The sequence below is a fragment of the Streptopelia decaocto genome (assembly GCF_964273445.1).
Source record: "Streptopelia decaocto genome assembly, chromosome: 18".
Lineage (NCBI taxonomy): Eukaryota > Metazoa > Chordata > Aves > Columbiformes > Columbidae > Streptopelia > Streptopelia decaocto.
This window is the reverse complement of record NC_138673.1, coordinates 9,946,322-9,972,357: the sequence shown is the minus strand read 5'-3', so window position 1 is coordinate 9,972,357 and position 26,036 is coordinate 9,946,322. Positions and strand designations below refer to the sequence as shown.

General features: G+C 49.5%; 2 protein-coding genes across 2 annotated transcripts in view; one reads left to right on the top strand and one right to left on the bottom strand.

The window, feature by feature from the left end:
• TADA2A (transcriptional adaptor 2A) overlaps positions 1-1,207 on the bottom strand; it is a gene marked incomplete at its 5' end in the record, with an annotated part of 7,117 nt that extends 5,910 nt beyond the window's left edge. Inside the window, one exon of the mRNA XM_082068793.1 lies at positions 1,135-1,207. Coding sequence (XP_081924919.1) covers positions 1,135-1,207 — 73 coding nt within the window. The remainder of the gene's footprint in view (positions 1-1,134) is intronic.
• A 157-nt stretch (positions 1,208-1,364) lies between these two features.
• Positions 1,365-26,036, top strand: part of ACACA (acetyl-CoA carboxylase alpha) — a 107,764-nt gene continuing 83,092 nt past the window's right edge. Inside the window, exons 1-10 of the mRNA XM_082068792.1 lie at positions 1,365-2,053; positions 4,084-4,214; positions 10,056-10,102; positions 11,056-11,308; positions 22,089-22,221; positions 22,844-22,982; positions 23,200-23,309; positions 23,750-23,831; positions 24,954-25,052; positions 25,638-25,744. Of these exons, the coding sequence (XP_081924918.1) occupies positions 11,082-11,308; positions 22,089-22,221; positions 22,844-22,982; positions 23,200-23,309; positions 23,750-23,831; positions 24,954-25,052; positions 25,638-25,744 (897 nt within the window). The 5' untranslated portion in view covers positions 1,365-2,053; positions 4,084-4,214; positions 10,056-10,102; positions 11,056-11,081. The remainder of the gene's footprint in view (positions 2,054-4,083; positions 4,215-10,055; positions 10,103-11,055; positions 11,309-22,088; positions 22,222-22,843; positions 22,983-23,199; positions 23,310-23,749; positions 23,832-24,953; positions 25,053-25,637; positions 25,745-26,036) is intronic.

Genomic DNA, 26,036 nt, shown 5'->3' with positions numbered 1-26,036 from the left:
GAAGGCTGTATTCTGGATGGGTGTGGGGGGTTTTGATGAGAAGCTATATCACGCTCAAAAACTTACCAGGCAGTGAATTTCAAAGAGAGGAAACATGCTATTGAATATTGCAAAAGCTACCAAAAGGAAAATGAAGAATGCTTTTCCGATGATACTTAGTTTTTCTCTGTTCGGCATATCTTTGCCATTTGTGGATGGAATTCTCTCTGAAATGAGATAGAGTATTTCAGATGTGTTTACAAGTCTTTGACAGTTCAAAATTTTCTTCATTTTGGTGAGGTTGGGTTAAGTTAGGTGGACCAGAGCAGAGGAACAATTCAGAGCCTCCTGTGGACTTTCACGGGAGGATGTAAATCTCTCCAGAATCTCAGAAACTTTTCACTTTAAAATATCTTTCAGTTCCAGCCTGGTCCCCAGATGAAATTGGTGTGTAAGCCCAGACACAGCAGTGAGGTTTGTAACTTCCCACTGTACGGGAAGCCGGGAACCCTCAAATTGATACTTACCCTCTAAAGTCTGGTTTTCTTGGTGTGCACGCAGGACAGTTGAACTCTCTGCAAAAGCTTTCACCTTGGGCAGCTTTGCTCTTGTAACATAGTTTGATGTCCTTGCCAGAAACACTGGAAATAAAAAGAAGTTTGAAAACCTGTTGTTTGTTTCTGCTTAAATGAAGCACCAGAAGCAGCGAGAGTTAGAATGACTTGCATGCTGACACAGTTGGCAAGAGGTGGCAGCATACTTGGCAACGTGCAGTGAAGTACTAGGATGCTTTTCTTGCTTGTATGGAATTTCCCAATGTACAGAATTTTCTATATGTGTTCATATTGGAAACTATATTTGCCAAACCCTCCTTCCCAAAGGAACTGAACATGATGACATGGAATTGTTCCAAGACCTGAAGCTTTCAGTAGTATTAATTCTGGATCTTTACTTTCTTGTAGTTTTGTTGTTATTGGGTTTTCTTTGCTGAGGTGTCAGCTATATGAAACTGAAAACCGCTATCCTCCGACATACCTAAACATATATTTGCTACGTTGAACTTTTTACCTTTTTCTCTATGAATAAATTTTCTCTGAAACTTTCTTCTGTGGTGTGTTACTAAAAGACAGGTGTGGCCCATAGCAGCGTTCCTGCCTGCACTGGTGGCGACTCTGAGGCTCCGCAGGGTACATTTCTCCACTGTCTGGTTCATCAAATCTCCATCCATCTTGTCCACATACAGCAGATTTACTTGCACAGATCTTCGAAGACTAAAGCATTCCAGAGTGATGACTTTCTGGGTTCTGTTTAACTTTCCCTTGGTTGCTGCTATCCAAGGGTCTGTAAAAGGATAAGAAACATTAGAAATGGCTGATCTTAAATTATTTGCAGTCCTTCTTGCAAAAGGTTCAGGCCAGCACAGTTAGCGATGAGGGATGGACTGCTGGGAACTTTGGAGACAGCTCGCTGCTAATGCTACAATGAGGAAAATTCAAAGAGGTTCTCTGTGTTTAATTCCTTTGGTGGTTTTTTTTTGTCAGACTAGTTTTATTCTTAATGCTCAAGCACAGTAAGTTCTGCACTCTGGAGGACAACATTTTAACTCTATGATAGCACTGAGTAGTCACCAGACAGACCCCTCTGTTTGGGGTCCCTGTTGCCTTTGGGGACTCAAAAGGTTGTGTGGGAGCTAAGACCCTTAATCGAGGCACTCAGGTGCTGGAACCTCAAAGTTTCAGATTTTATATATCATTACTGACAGCAAGTGACACCAACCATCAAAGGTTAGTATAATGGCCTCTGTTTTTTAGCAAGACGGAGCTAATGTTTTTCATGACCTCTTGTATTCTTTTTGGTCAGGTGGCTGAGGAGTAGCTGGGACAGCTGGAAATGTTCCCCACGCCGTACAGAGCCCTGACAACTTTCCTCCTCCAGCGGCTCCTTACCTTGCACGGAGACGTTCAGGCTCCTTTCGCTGCCAGGGATTTCTGAGGCACTTTCCACCTGACATCTGTGGCCTCTGGGCTCTGAGGAGATGGAAGGAAGGATGAACCACTTCAGTTACAGCACACAAGTCAGTACTACCCTCTTTTAGTAACTGATTTTAAATGTCAACATTTTGCTGACAGCAAAGGTGCAAGAATTTGAGGTGAAGGCGTATGGATTAAAGACTTAGTTCAGCAGATACATTTATTCCTTATATTACATAAGTTAGTCTCTTACAAAATCCTTAGTTTTATTCAGTTAGAACTTGCAAACGTGAACAACTCACCTTTTATGCCGAGATTGTTGTATGCAAACAGTAAGGTAAATATTAATATTGTATGCATAATTGCATCTTATCTTGGTAGTCTTGAAGCCTTTTTTATCTTTACTGCTCTCTTTGAATAATGTTGTTAAGGTGTTTAAGCAGATATCGAGCTGATTAGTAGAGATCCTGGAATAGCTCTGTAGTCATATATTCCTGTTCAAAATTCCTGCACCTTTAACCTGGTCAACATATGGAGGGTTTAAAGTTAAAGCCTGAATTCACTGTAGATTGTACTAATCTCTAATTTCAATCCAGTCAGGAGAAATGTGGAATTTGATAAAAAATAGACCTGAAAAAAAATCTTATCTGTCAGTCAGATTTCTTTCCAGCAGGTGTGTCACAAATGAGCCTTGGTCCTGGACAGGGGGCCCAGAGTTAAGCTCTGAAATGGGAGGAACAGCAAAACGTTGCGTCTCCTGGGTCCGAGACACGCTGAGGTCCTGGCGTGGGCTGCGGGACACTGGTTGCCGTGGGGCTGAGCTCCTTCTAGAACGGGGCCCCATGGCAACCGCCCCAGTGCCGAGGGCAAACAGAACCCTTTCCTGGAGCCTCCTCCCCCAAAGAGGGGGGGAATGAAGCAGCACCACATAACCCCTCACCGGCCCCACCTGCCCTCACAGGGCTCCAGGAAAGATGAGCCTTCCCGCAGGTCTGGGACAGCTCTGAAAGGGGACAGGGACAAAGCTGCAAAGGGTCACGAGCGCTGGCAGGGACTTCCACCGGAGCTCTGGCACGGGGAGAAGAGATGCCAAGCAGGATGGTCATTTTAAGCATATACATAGAGGCAGCCTCCAGAAATAACAGAAAATTATCAGGCTACTGACTGCATCTTAATGGCAAAGTCCTGGTGAGATTGCTGTAGGCTGTTGGGCGGTTTTGTAGAATTGGCATTTTCTGCGTTAGACACAAGGTGGCGGTGGAAATCACTTTTTCCTCCAAAGCCTCTGGCTTTCAAATGCTGAATAACCCCAGGTTTATGTCCTTGATCACAAAAGGAGAGAATATCGTTGTTCAGTCTAAAATAACCCCTGACATTTCAAATGACTGATAGTCTAGAGACTCAAGAAAATGTTTCCATAAGCATTGATAATGCCAGAAGATGTTTAAGTTTAAAAAGGGGGCAAATGGAGTGGCAAGAGCTTGCATGTCAATATTTATTTTGCATGTGTATTTTGTTTAGATATTCATGGTGGGTAAGGATGGATTATAGTATAAATATTTAATATTTACAATCTATCACGTGGTATAAAAAACAGATTCTCTTTGCACTCCTGCAGGTTTTTTGGGTGTATTCAGCTGTTTTAGTTCAATGTTTTTTTCATTTAAAATTGAAAAGCCCATAGTAGAAGTGAAAAAACACCAAAACCAACACCAAACCAACACTATGGTGAAGGTGTAAAAGCTGAGCAAGTTCGAGCACCTGCAGCAGCCTGGCCAGCGGGAGGGACATTTGACCTGCTCCATACCCAGCGGGGCTTCCTGCTCAGTGGCCCCTCGTGTCTGATTGCTGTATTTGTTTAGAACTGACATTGGTTACCATCAACTGCAACTGGACACCAGCCATAACGTGTGGCTGTAGAATAAGGAGACTGTTCACCATTCCCCAGTGTCAACACAGTAAGAATTTGGAGGCATTTGTTAGTGATGAGCCCTGAAAACAGGCAGAGACTGTTAGAGTTCTGCAGACTGACATTGCGTTTCTGATGTTTGAAATCTTCTGTACCATCTTCTACAGAGTTAAACATGATTTTGCTCTAAAAAGTGATCCCTTTCTGTCTTCTATTCCCTGCCAGGAGGTGAGTTGTGCCAGGATGGCTGGTGTCACTGACCCCCCTCACCCAGGACGATCTTTCCTGTGTTTGCACTGGTGATGTTATCAGAGCCGGGGGAAGAGACGTGTAACCCTAACTTGGTGTCATAAAAGGTAATAACGTTTTCTTGTTGTTTTTTTTTTTTTTGCAATTATTTACTTGCATTATTAAGGTTACTCTTGATTTTTTGAGCAAATGTGTGTGTGGGGGGGTTGTACATGTGAACAGTGCATGTGCTCCTAAGTCATGTAAGAGTAAATAATGTACTGTGTACCATTTCTGAACATAACAGAAGAAAGTCATGCATTTAACCAACCCCCAAAAGCAGAAATATGGTGACAACTAAAAATCTGATAAAACTACTGGAAAGTATGTCTGGACTTTGTGAAGCAATGTGTTCATATTGAAACACATATCATTGCTGCCCACAATTCAAAGCTTGAACACATTTTTAACTAGTCCTCTCTAACTGCTTCAATTTGGAATTGCAACAAATTTTGAAACCATTTCTGCTTCTACATAAGTCAGCAAAGTTCAGCAGGTGTCCTAAATGCAGGATTTATTCAGCATGGCCACTAAGAATTGCTGGGTGTTCCTTGCTCCGCAGTGTATTCCACATCACTTACTGTAATTCCTCCCAAATTGTCTTTCCTTGTAAGAAACGTTCCACCAACGCTTGCTCACAATGAGGAGAGGTTTTTAGTGCTGCCTTCAGTAGGTAGGAGCAGGTGGGAAAGCCCAAAGCTTTTGTTTGCCTGTGTAGAATTCACACAATGGAGTATTTGGGCTCTGTCCTGTGCTGTATGGATGGAGGGTGCTGGCAGCTGTCCCGTGAGGTGTGCACGGGGATCCGTGAAAGAGCCCAACTATCACCGTTTTAATGATAAATGAAGTGCTGCTTTAGGGCCACCGAAGCTGAGGGTGGTCCGGGGCTATTCTTAGTGTCTAATTTCAAAAGCACCTTCCAAATCCAGGTTGATGTATTTCATTTGCTCTTTTGCACATGTTCTTTTCTCTTTGCCCATGAATGGGAGAGTTGCTGCAGGATTTAATTACATGTAGCAATCACTCCTCCAGCAGCATTTGAATAGTATTTAAGACCTGAAGGGGTGAGCTGGGCAGGGCAGGCAGGCAGCGGGCAGGTTTTAGCATGACCGGGGTGCTCAGAACGCTAGACAGGATGAACTAAGCACCTGTCGTAATCTCGGATTTTGTAAGTTCAGTTTATAATCAGTGGTTTAGGACACAGCCCCTCAGCCTGCCAAGCACTCCCCCTCACCTGGCTGAGCTGGGATTTAGTCCAGGCTACGACTAAGCTAACCTTGACGAGTCTTCTCTTTTAGCTCCTTCATTCAGATGTTTAACTGGAAGAAGATTCTTTATGTAAAAGATGTATCTACAGAGATACAAATAAAAATGTCCGTGACCTGAACAGTTTTCTAGATTTAGTCCTGATGGAGGTGGGAGCATGGTCTGTTCCCCATAACAATATTATTGAACTTGCATTGCTTATTCCATTTCAATTTCTGTAATGCATCCATCTTTAAACACAGCTTGAAATCAGCAGGAGCGTTAAGTCTTTATACCGTTGCCCCTCTACGGAGCGAGCAGCCAAGGGTCAAAGAACGAGCAGGAAACGCTCCGGCAGCGCCGGGGCCGCTTCGCGAGTCCTGGCCACGTGTTATCCGCCCGGGAGAGGACACCTGGGCCCCGTTACCGGCCGCGCTGGCTGTCGGTCCCGCAGCCGCCCTGTGCGGGTTCCACGCAGCGATTTGGGGACCGGAGGCGAGCGGGCCCCCCGGGGCGAGCAAGGACCGCGCCAACCGCTCCCGGGGGGAGCTGGGGGGGTGTGTGTGTGTGAGCAAGCCCAGCCGGCAGCGCCTCCCCCGCGCCAAGAGCCAGTGGGCGCGCCGAGCCGGCCGCTCAGGCCATAGGCGTCCCCTCATTGGTCACGCCCCGCGTGCTGCCTGATTGGTCACGCCCCCCGCTGCGTTCCCGCCGGGAGCCAATGGAGCGGCGCCGGGAGAGGCGGGGTTAGGGGTGGCTGACCTGAGGTAACCCCTCGCATCACACCACCGCGGGGGCGGAGCCGCGCCGGGGGGCGGGGCCGCGCGGTGAATGGGGGGTTCGCGCCGCGCCCCCGCCTGCCCCGCCGCCCAGCGCCAGCCCGGGGGCCCGCCGCGCCTCCGCCGCTCCCGGCACCCTGAGGTGAGCGCCCCGCGCGATGGGGACCGCGGGGCCGCGTGTGCGCCGGGAGCTCGCGGGTGCCGGCGCTGCGCGGAGCCGCGGGGCGGGGCCGGGCCCGGGGGAGCGCGGGCCGCGCCGGTCGGTGCCGCCGGCTTTGTCAGCGCCGCGCGGGCGGGCGGGCGCGGCGCTCGGGGGCTGCGGGCGCCCCGGGGCCGCCTTGGGCTGGGAGCGGCCCGGAGCGGCCCCGCTCCGCGTGCGGAGGAAGGGAAGGGGGTTCCCCGGCGCGGGGATGCGGCGCGGGCGGCCGCCCGGCGCGGAGCCGGCCCTGCCCACCGGAAGAGCCGGCCGGTGCGGCGGGGAGCTGCCGGGCCGTGCGCCGCCGGGCTGGCCCGGGGGGCGCGCTGGCTGCAGCCCCGGCGGGGAACAACAGGTTGGTTGTGGCTTTGCAGCGGGCGAGGGAGTTAATTCACAGAAACCAGCCCGGGTGTGCTGGGGCCGCCAGGTCGGCGCAGGGCTGGAGCGGGAGGCGCTGGCTTGGCCAGCACGGGCGGCTTCTCTGGGCTCGTCCTTCCATCTCCGGTGGGATTTCGGATCTAAGGGAAAGAGTTCGGGGCCTGTTTCTGCAGAGGAGCTGGTGGGAGCCCTGGGAATGCTCTCTGGAAGGTGCTGCTGGGTGCTTAAAACAATAAAGCTGTAAAAGCAGATTTGTAGAACAAAACAAATTATTCTTCCCTTTCCTTGCATACCGTTTCTTAAATCTTCTCAAGAAACTTTAAAAATGAAATATACCACGTTTAAAAACTGAAAAGTGATCCAAAGTAAAGTTGTAATCTATTCCAGTTTAGCAGGCTGTAAATATTCAGGAAACCATTTAAGTTATGCCCAGTTCTCTCAAAGACAGTGCGATTTAGACACAGGCTTGAGTGTTTTAGCAAACTAGGATAGCTGTAAATATAGGCTTATTTTTTTTTGTCTTTATGTGTTTTTTTGGAAGTGACATGGGTATGTTTTACCTGAGGACACCTAGGAGGTGTATATTCTACCAGCGTGTTTAGCTTTATGTGTCTAATACGGATACAGCAGATCTTAAAACTTCTAACCCGTGGACACACAGTCTGCGAAGTACCTTTGGATACATTGAAAGCACAGGAAGGTGGCAGGAGTTTGGCGCCGCTGAGCCCGTGTCAGCGTGGGAAGGGAAGCGACGCGGGTGTTGAGCGGGAGGCTCGGCTCAGGTGGGCAGGCTGGGCCCTGTGGAGCCGAGCGGCACCGGGAGCCCTTTGGGGACCCTTTGGGGACCCTTTGGTGCTCGGTGGCCCGTCCTGGTGCAGAAATTCTCTCTTTGCTTTCCGATCTGGAAACTCACGTCCAGCCCTGGGACGGGTGAGCACGCTGCAGGTTTTTTGTCTTCAGTAGAAGCATTAAGCAGTCAGCTCGTCACACAGGTGCCATCTATTTTTACTTTGTTTTTACCTGTTTTGTCCTATTGGTTCCTTTACTTGTGTTCGTTCAGTTGGGGTGGTGAGAGTACACCTCCATTTAATTGTTTTTAATTATTTGTGTTGATTAACAATACCACAGATCCCTGGGCTTTGCACGTGAGACCCTTAAATAAAACTGGTTTTGTTAATTTCCTTTTTATATGACTTCTCAATGTTGTGGAGGCACTACTCTGATTCTTTGAAAGAACTACAACTCATTTTCACTGGAACAATAATGTTCTTTTCAGTAGTGCAATTGTCTTCAGGATGGGGTGGCTTGGGAAAACTAGAAGCTTCATTTCCAGCTGACATTATGTGAGTTTTGTGCCCAGGTGCGTTTGACATTAATAAAAATGCTCTTAAAATGAAACTGTTACGAAAACTCCTAAAGTTCGATATTTTTACATGTGCGTTTCACTGTCAAGCAAAAAAAATTTACTAATGATAGTGGTAGAGCTGTGGAGAAGTGAATTGGGTTTTGTTTCACCTCAGGCAAAACCGGATACGTTACTGTTTGAATTGAGATTGCACGATGTTACCTGTTCTTTGCAGGATCTCAATCTGGATCCTTCTGGAACTTGCAGGGTTTTTTAGCATGAAGTTCTCCCTCTGCAGACGCCGGCTGGTCCGACAGCGTTAGAAACTATAGCGAATGCAAGATGCGGCGGTTTGCAGCACCGAAAGCACGAGGCTCCTGTGAAGAGCTCTCCAAGAAAGTTCACGTTTTATTTGGCCCCAGACAATGCTGAAATTAATATGAACAACGAATTTCAGCATGCTGAGAGCAAGCTGAACGTATGTCTAATTCAGTACAATATTGAGTTAACAGCTGATTGCAAAACTTTAGCAGAACTCCTGACTTTGGGGTTGGAAGCGCGTTGGTAGATGGACGTGAACGGCTTCATGGCCAAGTGACTGCTCTGGAACCCGCTGAGCAAACAGAGGTTTGGGTCGAGTTGTTTGAGGGCGGCATTGGGGAGTGTTTGAGCGAAACGCTTCGTTGCCCGTTCCTCTGTTTCCTTCTCTGCTTAGGGGACTAAAAGAAAACCCTTGAAACTTATTAACATATAGGTTCTTGAGGTTAGAAAAAGGAGGTTTTGTTCGTTAAGAAAGGGTTGAAGTTAGTTCGGCAGCATCTCAGATGCTTCAGCGCTGATAACGGTGCCGACAGTAAATCTGTCTGGATGAAATTCTCCAGGAGTGATGTGATGCCGGGATAAATAGACACGTAAATATTGTCTTTGTGTGTATGTGCACAAGCAGGATTTGATTAAACTTGGTGCTATCTGAGCTAGAAGTCCTGCCCAAGCACCTCAGTTAAATCTCCCTGTGTGGTTTAGTTTCTGCAGGCAGGTTTGCGGCCTCCACAGCCACGCTTCCCCTTCTCCCTCTCCGCCCTCACAAAGGCAGAGGGATCCACCCTTTTCATGCTTATGTTGGACAGATATTTGTGGCTTTTCAGTCATAAAATGGTCAAGTACGGCTGTGTAAAATGAACTGCCCGTGGCCCCAGTGACACGGAGTTTGTGGGAGTAGTGATGTCAACACAGGGTTTGATCTGAATAATTCAGTCAGGTACATTCATGGCAAAAGTGCATAAGCCAGTCGGATCAGTTTTTAATTCTCAGTTGCTGATGAAAAGAACATGGTGTTTAAAGATTGCGCTGCCTATAAATTCCTTGTCTGTGCTCTAATTAAAACTACAATCATGTCCTATTTGTGTTATAACGTGGTCCTGTTTTGCCTGTGCACCGGATGAGCGCTGTCATGTTCCTATCGAACCCATGGCGCTGCGGCCCCGTGCCTGCCCTGGCACGGCTGTAATTAGCAGGAGTGACGGGGATTTCCCGCCGGTTTAGATGTCAGTGAGACGTGAGGGTATCAAAACAGTTCTTGCCGCGGAGTGAAATACCTGTTGGGAAAACGGGGCCCTGAGATGAATGTCCCCTCGTCTCGTCCTTGTCTGTACTGCTGTGTCACTGTTCGTTTTACAGGTAAACTACTGGGGGTTTTATCTGTTAAAATACAGTGTGTATATATATAATATGGTTGGCTGTGTCTTCTAGCCACCAGTTATCATTGGGTTTGGCTCCTGACTGTGGGCTGGACCCGCACCCCGCGGTTCCGTCCCCGTTGCTCTGACCCGCAGTGAGCAATCTGCTCTGCTTCTACCTGTGGCTTTTTCACAGCAGTTTAGTGTTTGATTATTCCTGTGATCGGGGAAAACACACACAGAATATTCTTCATCATCATCATCATAATTTTTACTTGTTCATTCTTTTCCAGTTCGTTTTGGAAGTGGATAACTGCTCAGGTTGCAAGAATAACAAGAGGTGAGCGCGTTCCCAGTTTCATGATGTGTGATTTGCAGCTGTGTGGTTACCGTGTGAGTGCCCGGCAGAGCGGGGCACCCCAGGTCTTTGTCCCCATCCCTCCTGTCTTTGTGCTCTGAGGTGCTCCTGTGTTTTCTCCATCTCCTGCTCTTTCCTCAGTTGTTGTTTGTTTTTCTAATTTTGAAGAAAATGCATTAATTTTCTGCTGGAACAGCACTGAATTGTTGATACTCAAAGTCCTCAGGCCCAGAGGAAGGAATTCTGGCTTGAGATGTGCCTGAGCTCTTGGTTTGGGAAGCCGAGATCATATTTTGGGGTGGCAAACTGCACCTTCAGCCCATTCTTCTTCTTGTGCCCAAGTGCCCTTGAGCACAGCTGGAGGTGCCTCGGCGCTGAACCCGTCCTAGGCCTGGCCTAACCCGCCTGGCCCTGTGCTGGATCTGCTCCCCAGACTTGGGAGATCAGCTCAGATTCCTGAACGAATCCTAAGAAACAGGTCTGCTGACAAAACGTAGGAGCTCATGTGTCTTGCACCCGTCCAGGGCCGTGAAAAAGGTGGGTTTGACTTATCAAATCCATCATTTGATGCAGTAAATGTGATCAATAACTAACAAACTCACAAAAAAATAATAGCAAAACAAAAATTTTGGATTTCTGGTCATTCGTTTGTATGTGGTGTTTGTTTGGTTTTTAAGTGCTTTGTCTAATCTGGCAGGTTCTGCAACAGATCAGAACGACCGGCTGCTTTGATACTATAGTCCTTGTGCAAACAGGAAAGTCAGTGATTACAGCAGAAGTGACTATTCTTGGTCCTGGACTCCTATCTGGGTTCAGATACGGTGTTTTAACATTGCATTCCCTATCAGAGTGACCCTTGCTGGGTCTTCTTTGTTCTGCGATAGCAGGTATTAACCTGGGCGTTTGGGTTTTTTTGCTTCTTTTGTCCCTCTTAGCGCTGAGAGCCCAGTTTGTACGAGCCATGGAAGAGTCTTCGCAGCCCCCGAAGCCCCTGGAGATGAACCCTCACTCTCGCTTCATTATTGGCTCCGTGTCGGAGGATAACTCGGAGGATGAGACGAGCTCCTTGGTGAAACTCGATCTGCTGGAGGAGAAGGAGAGGTCTCTGTCGCCCGCGTCTGTCTGCTCCGATTCCCTTTCCGACCTGGGACTCTCTACCGCTCAGGATGGCCTGGCGAGCCATATGAGGTACGGATCAGATAGTACTGTGGGTCAGCCTTCGGCCTTCTTACCCCATCCATTCCAAAGATAATTCAAAGGTTCAACTCGACATCCAGGTTTGGCCCAAAGTGTTTTTGTTGTTCCAAGACATCTTCTGGCATTGTGTTTCAAAATAACCGCTTGTATGTTTATCTGTATCAAAACCTTAAGTTTTCCCTTGGTTTTAGTGAAATATCTGCCTGCATTCCTCCAGCACCCTTCAGACATCTCGGCTGTTGGGCGTTACGGTGGGCTCGCCGATCCCGCCTGCCTCTCGGCCCGGCTTTCAGAATTGAAATGTGCTGACCGAGATCTTTACAGTTTTCGCTCGTGTGTGTGTTTTAGATGGGCCGTGTTTGCTGAGAACAAGGACGTTATTTGCTCGTTTGTCTTTGTGTGGGATTTGCCGCTTTATAGGCAGCCAGCAGGACCCCCGGCTAAAATCAATGAGTCCGTATTGCTCGGGATGTGTTTTGGTTTGGATGGAGACCGCGGCTCAGGCTGCTCGCAGGCAGCTCGGGGGCGTTAACTCCTGCGCCTCATCCTCTATCGCTCAAATGAACTGTGAGTCTGGTGTTTCGAGATCACGATGTTAATATGTACTCACCAAAACACCTCTTCCTTTTTATGTTGTCGCTGATTTGTCTGCCACTAGTGGGATGTGCCTATTGGGATTTTCTCTGTTACAGTCAATGCATCTTGTACTTCTCAGTGTGCGTACAGATCAGTTTCTTGGTGGCTGAAATGTAGTTTTGGACAGCGTCAAAAACCTTCTGAACATCTGAATTCACTGCAGCGACTGACAGTCCCCCATTCGCAAGGCTTTTAGCATGTGCGGGAGGAAATGTATTTATGTTTAGGAAGGATTTGTCCTTGGTGTCTTCCAGCTGGATGTAATTTAGTACCTTTTTGTCTGCTAGGTCCTTCCAAATAGGTTTGTGGTTGGGTGTTCTGGTGCCTTTCAGTCTTGGACTCTCCCAGCAGATTCTCCGGTGGTCAGAACCAGATGTGGAAGAGCTCCCTGTTGAGCACAGTCTCTGCTTTTGTACACGTGCCTTCCCGTCCCAGGAGTGAACAGGACAGTCTGAATCCCACTCTATTTGTGCCGAACGATCCCTCGCTACCTTTACGTTGTTGCTTTTGAAGAAATGGTTGGTTCCAAAAAAAGGCTTCTGGCTTTTACTGACCAGTAGTAGATATTTCTATGACCAGCTAATCTTTTCAGCTTGGTCTTCTGTTTTGCTGGTTTCTGTGCATGTTCAGATTAAGGAGGTTTAATGTGTCCTTTTGTTGGTGTTCCCTTCCCGCTGCAGCCAGACGGGAGCAGACTCCTTGGCTTGGGGCAGGAGGGGACAGTGCTCCAGCTTTACAGAGTTGTTGTGGCCGTACTGATGGACATATTAAGCCAATTGGCAGCAATATAACAGATATAAAATCTTAACGCAAATTTAAAGGGGATTACCTTTCCAATGGCTGCCAGTTCTAATAATTTGGCAGGACAAAAGGTAATTTTGAAGCAGGAAAAGGTCTAGCCCTGTAACTGTAGGTGTTTTAGGAACAGAAGAAGCTGGATGGAAACAGAACCATTAGCGTGGAAACAGACAATAGGAGAGCAAGAAAATCAAGCAGCTTGTAGGCCACGGCCTGGCGTCAGAGCTGTAACGCAACAGGTGCGCAACCTTGAGCACCTCTGTTGTAACTTGCTTACTTTGGCACTCTCTTTGGAGGGTACTTGACTTGCAGTTGAGTTGGAGAGAAATGCCAATTCAAATAATAGAAGTTACAGTATTATAGGCTGTTTTTCTAAGATAAGGATGAGTTGGAGGAGTTTTCCAGGATGGTCATCCCTTTCATCACAATATTTCCAAATCCTGTTTGCAGATAGAGAACCAGAGGCGAGTTCCCCGGCTTGCCCGCGGCTCCTCTGTGGCAGCGAACCGGGGGAACACGGGTGCTCTGCTTCCTTTTGCTGATCACAAAGACATGACACGCTCTGAAGTGACAAAGACAAATTAATGGGGAGTTCTGTAGTTTGACTAATGGGTCAGTGAAGGTCCAAGGGAGTGTTTGAAGAAGTTGCCAGGTATCTTTCCATTTGCAGGTTGGTTTCACACAGGAGGTTTTGCTCAGCTTGTGTTGGAGCGGGGTGGCTCTGCTGCAGAGAAGCCCTCCTCAGGGAACAGTCCTGTCTGAAGCCCGAAATTGAGCCAGCTGCAGGGGGTTTGTGGGTGCACCTGAGCTGTGCTTTTCCCTCCTCGTAGAGCACGTCGGGCAGTACGTCTGTTGCTCTGGTAGCTGGAGAGCAGGGATTCCTTCCTGCAGCAGAGGAGGGCTGGAAAGTGGGGTTGTCAGCCAAGCGGGTTGTCACCGCTCTGAGGAGCACGATGTCAATATTAAAATGACTTTGATAACTAGAAATGCTCTTCTTTGGCCACCAGCTCTCATGAACTGTCCTGTTCGCGCTATTTTATAGCGTATCATTCCAGCAGAGGCCAAATTGCCATCTTTGTGAAAGATGCTCAAGCCTCTGATGCCACGCGGGGGTCTCGTGGCCGTCGTGCCCCACATGGGACCGGTCACCCGAGAGCCCCCGTTCCGGTGGTGACAGGCACAGCTGCTTCTCTCTTGCTCGCAGACCCCGTAAGGAGCGCCGCCCCGCTGCCGTTCCGTGAAGCAGCGCGCTTCCAGCGGCGTGTTTGGTGTGTGCCCAGTGCCTGCGGTTTGCTGGTGTCCGTCGGCGCTGGCAGGGTGGCTCAGGGCCCGCTCATGCGCCGGGGCCGTGGTGTCCGGTCGATATTCCTGCCCCGCGGCAGCCGCCTGTGCGCCAGCTCCCATTCCTCCCCGAGCACGCGGGGTGTGTGTGCGCCCTGCTGCTCCCTCTATCGCCTTATTGATCTTGTTAAGTGTTTGTGCTCTTGCTAAAGACAGTCTTGCTGGGACAGGTTGTACAATAGAGGCATCCGTGCCACTAGAGATCTATGAAGACCTTTGATTGTGCCAGTTGGCTACTACTATAGAGGATTGAGAAAGCCACGCTCTGATAATGAACTTTAAATTGCTGTGTGGTACATCAGCACTTAACAGAAGTTCAGAGAATCACAGGATGGTTTGGCTTGAAGGGACCTCAGAGACCGTCGGGTTCCACCCCCTGGCCTTGGACACTCCGGGGTTGGGAGTTTGCTTAATGAATTGTTCTTGACTATTGCTAAATTTAGTTCCTAGCTTCAAAGACAACATCTTGTGTCAAATTCTTGTTTAAAATAGAATAAATCCTGCATGTTTATATCCTGGTGTTTATACATTGGGGCTCTGGTTTCATAAGCAATGAAACCTTTGGACGAATTCACCTGACAATCCACTTGCATCAGCTGAAAGCCACATTTTTGGGAGTAGCTCGTCTGTTACCTCTGATGTTAATCCCGCAGAGACTTTAGCCCGTAGTACCTAACAGTGTTTGGACTTCTCAGTAAATAATTGACGTGCTTTAGAAGAACTAATGATGTATTGCAGCAGTTTTGGAGGAAGAGCTGGGTCTGTCTGGCCAGCAGCGTGCTCAGAACACCCGGCTGGCGCTGGGACTGCTCGGACCAGTCTGAGAGTGGTTTGTACCCAGTGCTAAAAGGATCCTTTTGAGCTCATTTTGAATTAAAAAAATTCCACTCCAACTGCTTCTGGTTAGGAGATCACACTATAGAGCATTGATCTTGTAAAACTATAAGTGCCGCTGTAATTGTGTGCATTTTATGCACAGCTGCTTTAGTGTCTGCAAGGCTGATGTTTTTGCTGCCGTGTCCGAGCCTGGCCCAGCTCCATCAAAAAGGGTTGTTGTTGTACCGAGCGGATTCCTCCCTCGCAGGCTCTGGGGCTGAAGGCTGCTCCTCTTCCTCTGCGGTCGGTGCCGTCGGTTGCCATGGCGCTGCTGGTTTTTGCGTTGGGCGTCTTGCTGGGGTTTGCGGCGAATGAAACTGGAATTGCTGCTTGCTGAGACACCTTCCTTCGCCGATGAGCAACTGTTGGCTCAGGAGATGGGGAGAGCGATACCGCTGCGTGTTTCTGCAAGTTTGTGAAATAGAGCTGTGCGTCTTCAAGGAACCCCTGCCAAACAAAGGGGATGGCTTCCTTTTATTACCGGAGTGATGTTGCCATTTCTATTTTGAACTTCAGCCACGTGGAGTGAAAAGTTGAGTTTCCTCCTGTGTCTGTTGGAGAAGAGGAAGCTCGTAAGGTGTTTGGGATTCCCGGTGTTTCTGGTTGTATGGTAACCTGTGGATTACAACTTTTCTCTTACCTGAAAGCTACTCTGTTTGGTGAACAAATACACTTTCAGAGACTTTCATCTGCATATCTCTCAGAAGTAGCTTGCTTCTTATTTTGGTGGAACACACACTTTACTCCCTTTGACCTCAGTTAACATGGGAAATATCATCTCTAAATTCATATATTTGTAGGGAGATTTTGCACAGACTAGCTGGCTGGGATACCACAGCTGTGATGGTGTCTCCTACTTCCTTACTTACCTCATCTTCCTAACTGAAAAGATAACGAAGCGTCCTTTGTCCCCATCGGAACGCTCGTGTGTGCTGCTGGCTGCCTGGCTGTTCTGCGGGGCTGGGACGTGCAGCCGGTGCATTCCGAGACAGGAGGTGTGCAGAACCCCAGCCGTGCCAAAGGCTCCGGTTCCGCTCCGTCTCCGTTGCAGAACCGTCCCTGTGGTCACCGACTGTCACCTTGGTGGTGGGGCTGGACCTGGAGAGCGTGAGGCTGTTCCGGGCACATGTGGGATTTTCATAAGGACGCACAAGTAAAGATCTTCCAGTACTTGGTGGTTTTAGGAACTGGGGTATAAATTTGATTTAAATGTGGCTGCTTATTTGGATTGACATTTGGATTTGCTGGGTATTTTTGAGGGGTGAAAACTTGGTGCACCTAAAATCTGCATCAGTTGCAGTACTTGGTTATTTGAGAGGAATCTTAGGAGCTTATGCTGGTCTGGGCACTGTAGTTTGGACCCAAAGTTAGTGCTGTAGGCTGAAGACCTGCCTTGGTGGCCGATCACATCTGCGTTAGCATGGAAACGAAGTTATTCAGCCCGGGAGTAGGGGAGGGCTGGTTTTTGTTTGGTTGTTTGTTTTTGGTGCTGCATCCTTCATATAATTTCCTGGAATCCTTCGGCTCAGACCTTTGCCAGAGCTCAGTCATTTATTTTGATGTGTAGGTTGAAGCACTGATTTCCAGCAGCACCTGCATTCAAGGCAACTGTTCTATCTCTTTAAAATCGCAGGCAAAAACTGTCTGTGAATAAGCACAGATTGGTGCTTCCTGGTGCCTGTTCTGCCGGGCACACTGACCCATTTACTCCAGCTGCAGAGTTCTCCTGCGCTGGCTGCACCGCGCTCTGCCGCCGCCTCGGTGAAATGGGTTGCTGGGGCAGATCTAAAACCAGGGCAGATCTAAAACCAGGGCAGATCTAAAACTAGAGCAGATCTTATGGGCGCTTCAGCCAGCTTGAGTCCTGCCACCCTGATCAGATACATGTTCCCATCAGCGCTTACATATTTACAAAATGTAAAGCCCAACTTGAGGAGAGCTGCCTTCTCTGCACAGCTTTACAGGCCTAACCTGGGGGGGATGGATCCTTTCGGGGGGTGTGCGTGCTGCAGTCTGCTCGGGGCTGCCATGCAGACGTACCAGCTGATGCATCCACCACCTTCTGAATGCACGGGGCGGCGAGCGGCAGCGCGGGCACGTCCCGCCGCTGGGGTGGCTGCGGGCCGCTGGGATGGCTGCGGGCTGCTGGCCCACGTCCCGCCGCTGGGATGGCTGCAGGCTGCAAGGATGGCTGCGGGCTGCTGGGATGGCTGCGGGCTGCTGGCCGCGCTGTGCGTCAGGTACGTGGCTCTGGTGGACGCTGTTTGCTCTGGGAGGCTGGAGCGGGGAGAACCGCGCAGGCTTTCCTGAGCCTGACAGCAGGCCTGGGCTCCGGAGGGGGGGTGCTTTTCATATGGTATTTGCCATATGGGTTCTGCGTAGCGTTACGTTGAGGAAATGAGCTTTGTAGAGCACGTGTGTTTGGTGAGTATCGTGTGACAGCGGCGCATCCTTGTGCAGCATGTTTTTGTAGGGGTGCTGCAGCAGACCGCGTCCATTGGTTTCCCAGCAGTGGATTCAGCTGGTAGAAGGCACAATGAACGTTTTTAGTCAGTGCTGAAGCTGCTTCTCTAACGTCAAGCTGTGTGTACATGCAGGATTCGTTTCCCTGCAGCCACAGTGGTCAGAAGCTGGTTGGATTGGGGCCTGTGGGTTGGGCTTTTGGAGCACCAGCAAATGTTTGGGAAGCTGTTCTCACGAAACCTGAAAAATAAAATTTCAGTTATACTGTGTATAAATGTTAATTGTGAATCAGGACCAAAACTGAAGAAATCTAATGGAAGTGTTTTATTGTGAAAATGATAGAATATACCGTTTTCTACATGAAATACATACCCAGTAGAGTCACTGAATGTCTGCTGGGTTTTGATGGTCTTACGAAGTGAGGACCAGAAGAGGCGGCGCAGGTGTTATCAAGCAGAGTCTGTAGGTTTGAGCAGCTCTCCAAAGAGGAGCAAAGGCTGAGAGGTGAGAGAGGCACTTAGTTATTAGGTTGATACGTTATGTTGGAGTTATTTTGTTTGCTTAAACTCTTCTTTCCCTGGTATCTTGTGTCTCTGGCTGGTGATTTATTCCCCTTGCCTGCGTTCCTTGGTCCACAGCGTGTCGCTGTCCCCTTTGCCCTCTGCTGACAATGCCCGAGGAAACCGGATCCTGCGGAGCGGTGTGTCTGCGCTGCCCCGGACGCGCGGCCCTGGCTGCGCTCTTATCGCCCGCGCTATTCTTAGTGCCGTCCCTGCAGTGACCTCCCGTGGCCTTCACGGCTCAAGGTTGTGAGCTGTCACCATGCACGTGGGACGCTTTTCCTCCGGGCGCTTGTTCCTTCTTCTGAGCGATCCCCTCCTGTGTGGCTTTTGCTCTGACTCTTGGAACGTGTGTGCATCAAAGAAAGGCTGCGCTGCCTGGTGTGACCCTGTGCCAGGACAGACCCACACAGCCCTTGCTTATCATTTCCCTGCGCCCAGGTTTGCAGTTGATGTTTCTGCATGTGCTCAATGCTGAGGAAACGTTCCTCCTTCCTCCAGCGATGTCAGTGGGCCCTGCAGTACTGGGGCACTTTGCTCAGCAGGATATCTGTTTTACAGCACTTGGAGTGATCTCGTCTTCATTTTATAGATGGAGAAGCAGATGCACAGAGGTGACTTGTGCAGGGTCTGTTTTGTAGATGGAGAAGCAGACGCACAGAGGTGACTTGTGCAGGGTCTGTTTTACAGATGGAGAAACAGAAGCAGAGAGGTGACTTGTGCAGGGTCTCCCAGTGTCCCAGCTGGTGCTCAGTGCGACCTGGTGTCTTGTGTCTGGATCAGCGCTGTGCTCTGTGCCGTGCAGACTGTGCAGACTGAGCCTCTGATTCTCCTGTGCAGCCCTGGAAATGCATTCCTTGTCACTTCCCCACCCTCCCCAATATCTGGTATTAAATCCCACGTGTGGATTGAAATCTTGGGGCACATGGGCCCCTGTAGTCGCCCCTTTGCTCTCCCAGATGTGGGTGCGGAGGAGCCTGTGCCCGGCTCTTCGGTGCAGCTGGAGCTGCTGTGGCAGCCGTGCAGCACTGTCCTGCCCGCCCGGCCATGGGGAGCGTGGAGCGGGGCTGGCACCACCGCCAGCACCACCGAGCATCACGTACCCCGGCCGTGGGGAGCGTGGAGCGGGGCTGGCAGCACTGCCAGCACCACCGAGCATCATGTACCCCGGCTGTGGGGAGCGTGGAGCGGGGCTGGCACCACCGCCAGCACCACCGAGCATCACGTACCCCGGCCGTGGGGAGCGTGGAGCGGGGCTGGCACCACTGCCAGCACCACCGAGCATCACGTACCCCGGCCGTGGGGAGCGTGGAGCGGGGCTGCCACCAGCACCACTGAGCATCACGCACCCCGGCCGTGGGGAGCGTGGAGCGGGGCTGCCACCGCTGCCAGCACCACCGAGCATCACGTGGGCCGCAGCACCACCGCGTCGAGCTTGGTGACGTAACCCGCAGATTATTTTCTCTCATTCCTGATGAGCTGCTTTCCCCCGAACGCAGGGGAGGGAGGGAGCTGCTCCCCTCGCCCTGCACGCTGCGTCACAGGAAGAGCGGCTGACAGAGGGTGGTGGAGAGCAAGGGACAAAGGTCAAAAGATTTAAGCAATCGGGGATGTGCTGCTGCTTCAAGAACCGCCTGAGCGCGAGAGGCTCTTCGTAGCTTTCTCCTGCTGGGTTTTGAGTTGCAAAATTGAAAAAAAAAAAACAAAACAAAATAGCAGCAGCTGCACTAGACAGGTCATAAGCTGGAAAGCTGTGAATTCCTTCAGTGAGACGGCATGGAGGATTCTGCAGAGCAGAGTCAGGAAGTGAGATATCACATGCTGCAAAGGTAAGAGTTACAGCTCGGCTCCTCGCAGCAGCTGCCTGCACCGAGGCGCCGGGGCAGCCGCACTGGGAACGCACCCGCAGATTTTTCCGTGTTAATTTATCCTCTGAAGCCTCGCCAGTTACCGGGAGGTATCTGTGCACACGGGCTCTTAGAAAGGTTAATTGGGGAATCAGTGTTGACAAAGTTTGAGATGCTGCACAACTTCTGACCTCTATGAACTGGGGGATAGATGAGCATTTTGGAAGTTCCTCCATAAGAAAGCAGCGCAGTTGTGCTGGTTGATAGGGATGACTGTTACTAACTCAGCGTTTACTCTCTTTCGTTTAGAGCTTGGTGTCTTTCTTCCTTGCTGCCCAACTTCTACCTCATCTTACCCTGCAAAAGGGAAAAATAACTCCTGTTTTGATTAGAATGTGCAGCCTGTGGTAATTAGTAAATAAACTTAATGTTCTCGGTATGCTTACTGTCACAAATTAAACTGAGCTATACTTGCTTATAAACAAGTGTTTGTGTGTGATTCCGGATGAAGAACCTTTGGTTCTGTTGACATTTTATCTGCAGCGATATCTTTATGCGCGTGGTAATTTCAACTTGGCAGGATAGTTTGTATCCATACACGTTCACGGATTCCGACCCCAAGATTTTTATCTTTTTCTGTTTTTGTTGAGACCGCTCTCAATAATCCTGTAGTGAACAAACCAGTCTCACTTGCTGGGCTGTGCTCCGTCCTTGCCACGTGGATTCTGACCCTCTTTAGATACATGAGTGTAGCAGAAATTCAACCTTACATACACCTTTCCTCGTTTTCTTGCCTGTTGGCTCCTGTCCTTGAATTCCTGGGCTGAGGTGGCTGAGCCGGGCAGTTTGTGAGCCCTTCCTGGCGGGGCCGGGTGTAAGTTCCCTGGCAGTGTCTCTGAGGTGCCGCTCACAGCTCCAGCAGCAGCCGGGCAAACCAGGGGGCTCCAGAGCTCCCCTGGGATGGACCTCGCGGGTGCAGCTCTGGGCTGCCCTTGGTGGCAGGTTTGTCGGAGGAGGCCTCGAGATGCTGCCCATGGCTTGTCCTCGGGTTGGCTTCCCCCCCTGCCCTCCCCCAGCGATTCTGGTCATTTCTGCCGCGTCCCAGCCCGTGTCCCACTGGGGTTGCTCAATGGTGGCGGCTCCTTGGCCGCCGATGAGGCCAGAGGTTCCTGCTGGGGTTCCTGTGGCCAAAGGGCGACCGGCAGCACCCGTGGGGTCCCGGGCACAGACCCTGCCTGTGACAGCTCTGGGTGCTGCCGGGTGGGTTTAAACACCTTCCCAATACTCATCTGTCCTTGCTGCAGGAAGGGTCTGTGACCCCGCGTGGTGGTGGGGCTGAGGACCTCGGTGTGTTCACGGGAAAGGAACCTGTTAGGATACGCACGCTAAGTACAGTCAGAAAAATGGTGAACTGTGGGGTGAGCCGGGAGGTAAAGCTTCAGGGGCTTTACACTACAAAATACCGTGTTATTTCCCCAGTAACACTGCACTATGGTGGATGCACAGCGTGACGAGTTGGCCCTTGCTTTTCTGTTCAGTTTCCTCTCCCAATTTCAGCTTCGTAAATTTTAGCAAATCAAATCCTGTAGTGCTTGCAAATGAAAATCCAAGGGTGATTTATCCGTGTTATTTCTGTGGAAGCCGAAGCGACTGTCCCATCCCCACATAGAAAGGCAGTGGCGGAGCACAGAGCTGATCTCAGACGCAAAACCGCCTTTGCTGTTTGTAGTAGAATTAACGTGATTAATTTGTCCTCTAGCTCTCGGAACAGCTGAGGAAGGTATTGCAAGACTGGATGGTGGAAAATTCTTGGAAACTTCTTTGAAGCAGGCAGGCTCGGCGTCCCTCCGCTGTCCCTGGCGCTGTGGTAGCGTTCCCTTGCAGGGCCTGATCTCAGTAGCTTGTTTTACCAAAGCCAGCAGACGTGGTTGGCATTTTCCAGCTCTCCTCGGTGAACTGAAAGCAGTGCAGGGGAGCGGTGTTGTCCTGTGCTGGGCAGCAATGTACGGTGAACATCTTTTAGCCTATTGATATGTTGGCATAACTGGAATTTGTGCAGATGACCTGCTTTGCAGAGGGTGACTGGAAGGTAACTAAAAACCAGAGGCCAGGCCGCGGTGATCTGGAGGCGAGGCCGGTTCTGCTTGGCTGTTGGGGAATATGCTCAAGGGGAGCTTTACACCTTTTTCTGGTGTTTGTGTACGTCTGCACTGCCAAGTGGCTTTTTTCTGTCTCCACACATTCCCTCAGGCCCAGCATGTCTGGTTTGCACCTTGTAAAGCAAGGCCGGGACAGGAAGAAGGTTGACGTGCAGCGGGATTTCACGGTGGCTTCTCCTGCAGAATTTGTTACTCGGTTTGGAGGGAATAAAGTTATTGAAAAGGTAAGTCACTGGCCTTTTTGGCTAGAGCATATTGCATTTTGTTCCCTTCTCTCAGGCTATGACTTCTCTCTCTATAGGGCTGTACATTGCAGATACCAAAATAGTAATGTTGCTGAATTTGAAAGTTGTGCTTCTACCTGTGATAATTCTGTTTCTGTTTTATTTTGTATGTGATAGATAAACATCCCATTGTTTTAGCTTAGTGTGACAGGCAAAACAAAATGGAGTGAGCCAGAGTACTTCTGCTGATCCAAAAGGATTTATAGACAGATATAACAAAATTAGACTGGAAAAAAACACTAAGAAATGTACTTAAAAATGGGTACTCATTTAATGGATGAGGCATCAGAAGTTTTACCCACTTGTTACGCCTGTTCTCATGTGTCCTTTGCTCTTTAATCCAAGCAGAGCATAATACATTAAAATCTTTATGGTTGAGGAAGATCTGGTTTCTGAGTTGCCTGATGGGCCATTGAATGTTCCTGCTGCATTGGATGCTGGCTGACGAACCCACACGGCCCCAAAACCGGACAAACAGTCTGCAGAGAAAAGCTGTTTTCATGATTGTTGAGTGTTCTGTGCTATGTAGAGACTGTTCCATCCCTGTTTCTGGTGTGCTCAGGTCCTGATAGCAAATAATGGCATCGCAGCAGTGAAATGCATGAGGTCCATCCGCCGCTGGTCCTACGAGATGTTCCGAAACGAGCGGGCGATCAGATTTGTGGTCATGGTGACTCCCGAGGACCTGAAAGCAAATGCGGGTGAGTTGTAAAGGCGATTGGAGGGGCACGAGCTGCTCCTGGCACGGCCCTGTGTGCCCACAGGGGCGCCAGAGGTTGGACGGGTCTCCACGGCGTCACGGAGCGTCCTGTCAAGGGAGCAGGTTCAGCGCTTCCAGTACTGCAGGTGTAGGGAGTTTTAGACCAAGTGCCGTTTATTAGGTTTGCAATCTAAATGAGACCTTCTTTGTGTTTGCAGAGTACATTAAAATGGCAGATCACTACGTCCCAGTTCCAGGAGGACCGAACAACAACAACTATGCAAATGTGGAGCTCATCCTTGATATTGCGAAGCGGATTCCAGTGCAGGTGAGAAGTGCCAAAGACTCTTTTCAAAACGGGAGGTAACACCAAGCAGTCTTCTCAGATAACGAGCTATATCCGGGGAAAAAGACAGGTCAAGGAAACTGAAGTTACCAATCTATACTAGCACCAAAAGGCAATGCGTGTTACAGCACGGTGGGTTTCCCAGCGGGAGTACCTGCAGGACACAGAGGGTTCCATCACCCCTTCGCTTCCCTACGCTCAGTTCCTCTCAGCATCTTGCAGCAGCCGCCTTTGCTTGTCTACACAACACAAGACCCTGGCCCTTCAAACCGAGCCTGCCCTGTGGCCCAGGGCCTGCATTGGCTTCTGAATGCCGTGAGGTGTTTGCCAGGAGGAAAAGAAGGACTTGAAGTATCTGCACGCTTTCTATGTCTGCTTGTTTTACTAAAACAAAGAGTGAATTCTGTTATTTTCTTGTGCAGGCTGTGTGGGCTGGCTGGGGCCATGCGTCCGAGAACCCTAAACTGCCAGAACTTCTCCACAAAAACGGGATTGCTTTCATGGGTGAGGATGTGCACCTCAGATCTAATGTCTAGACCTTATTTTAAGATGGATGGGTTTAGTGTGATAGAAAATCCTGCGTTTGAGAGCCGTGAGGTCTGGTTTGCAAGTGCAAGACTGATGATGTGGTGTTTACAGCAGTCAGAGCAACACGCTGTGCTGTCTCACAGCGGCTCTGCGTCCCGTCATCCGGGCGAATGAACTAGATAAGGTTTGGACAGACACGGGAAATAGTTCTTGTATGGGGCAAGGGGCAGGTTCTCCAGTGTATCTTTGAATGTCATGAGATACAAAATCAGAAGAGATTCCTGTTAGAGCAGATGATTTCAAAATCTGAATGTCACTGTTGTCACTTTAAAGAGGGTGTTTGTATTTGAGTTTTATGGAAGGGTGGAGTTTTACACAGACAGTGCATGGTCTGTGATCTGGTTAACAGTGTCGTTAACCAAGTGCTGGAGATGTTCGGCTCAGGAAGCCTGAACCACATGGATCGGAATATTGGATGAGGTTTTGGACACGTGCTGTGTTGAAAACTGAAGATGGGCTTGTGATAAAAGCCGTTGTCTGAACGTAGCCTGGGGACAGCGGCATCGCCTTCTGACTGCTAGCACAGCTTTTTATCTGCAGTGGGTTGAGCCATAACCGCAGAAGTACTTTGGACTGCTGAAGAGGAGTAGGTTTAAAAGCTGTATTTTAATTCCAGTTTAAATCTCATACTGATCATATGCTACTCATTTCAAGTAAAATCAGGGCACTGAATGATTATCCCGGTAGCGTGTGATGCGCACACCTTGTGCCAGTTCCTGGTACCTGCAGGCCCAGCTCGAGGGCGCGTGGACAGAGTGACACAAGTGCCAAGACTTCTCTAACAGGGTGGGCGCTTCACAGGCCGTGGGGACGTGTCTGTGGTTGTGTCGCTCAGTTTCAGTTGCCTTTTCCTCCTCCTTGGTCACAAGTACTCCAGTCTGTTCGCCAGGTGATTCATGCCAGTTGAGATGTGACACTCAGCAACCCTGCTAGGAGTGTTTATTTATCCCTCTTGCATGGAACCTAAATTTGATTTCTGGACTTCTCCCTGATGTCTGATTTCTCTTGTGTCTCATGCATTGGTTTTGCTCTTTGCAGGTCCTCCAAGCCAAGCGATGTGGGCCTTGGGAGATAAAATTGCGTCTTCAATAGTGGCTCAGACTGCCGGCATCCCGACCCTTCCATGGAGCGGCAGTGGTGAGAATTTATCAAAAGATGTATCAAAATCTTCCTAAGCTTTTTTTCATAGACATGTCTAATCTTTAAGGAGTGTCTGTGCACAAAATGTTGTTCCAAGTGACGTTGCATCTGTTCAAGGTTTCAAATTTGTGTTATTCAAGGCGTAGACATAGTGTCTATGATATACATGGATATGTCAGGCAAAATGTCCGTGTCGTGTAACGCGCTGTCAGTCTAACAGCACAGCTGTAGTATCCGGCATTTCTGCAGTCTCTACTTTTCAGCCATGTAGTTTTGGAGCTCACAGACAAAACTGCTCCCATGGAAACTCTACCCAGTTTCAAAAGAGTGTAAATAACAGCGTCTTTCTCAGAATTGCACAAGGGAGGCGAAGGAGGACGTAATCCGTTGGATTAGGAGATCTGCTCCACAGAAAATAAAAAAAGAGATGCTTGTTGACATTCTCCGTTCCCTCTTCTGTGAATGTTCCCCGACTGGTTCCTGTGGAGCTCGGGCTGCTCTTTGTGGCCCCGGTGCCTGGTGTGTGTGTTCTCACTGGGCCATGCAGCAGAATGCGCTCAGAAGATCGTGTTTATATTTCAGGTCTTCGAGTGGATTGGCAGGAAAATGATCTTCAAAAGCGTATCTTGAATGTTCCTCAGGAACTATACGAAAAAGGCTACGTGAAGGACGCCGATGACGGGCTGCGGGTAGGTGGCTCCTATTTGGGAGGTATCTGAGGTCGTGCTGTGCTCGCCTGGAGAGAGATAGATGTTTGATTTGTCTTTCATGGGAGAACAAACTAGAAGTAGAGTGTTGGCTTCACAGAACCGAGTCTTGGAAAGTGGGAAGTGATCTGTCACATATCAGTTGGGCCCAGCCTGCAGAATTGGGTGAGATTCAGGAGAAAGAGGCAAAATACGGGACCAAAGTTGTATTTCATTAAGAGCTCTCTTCTGGATTTTGTTTAGTGCAGGAAGGTGTTTTTAATAGAGACCCATC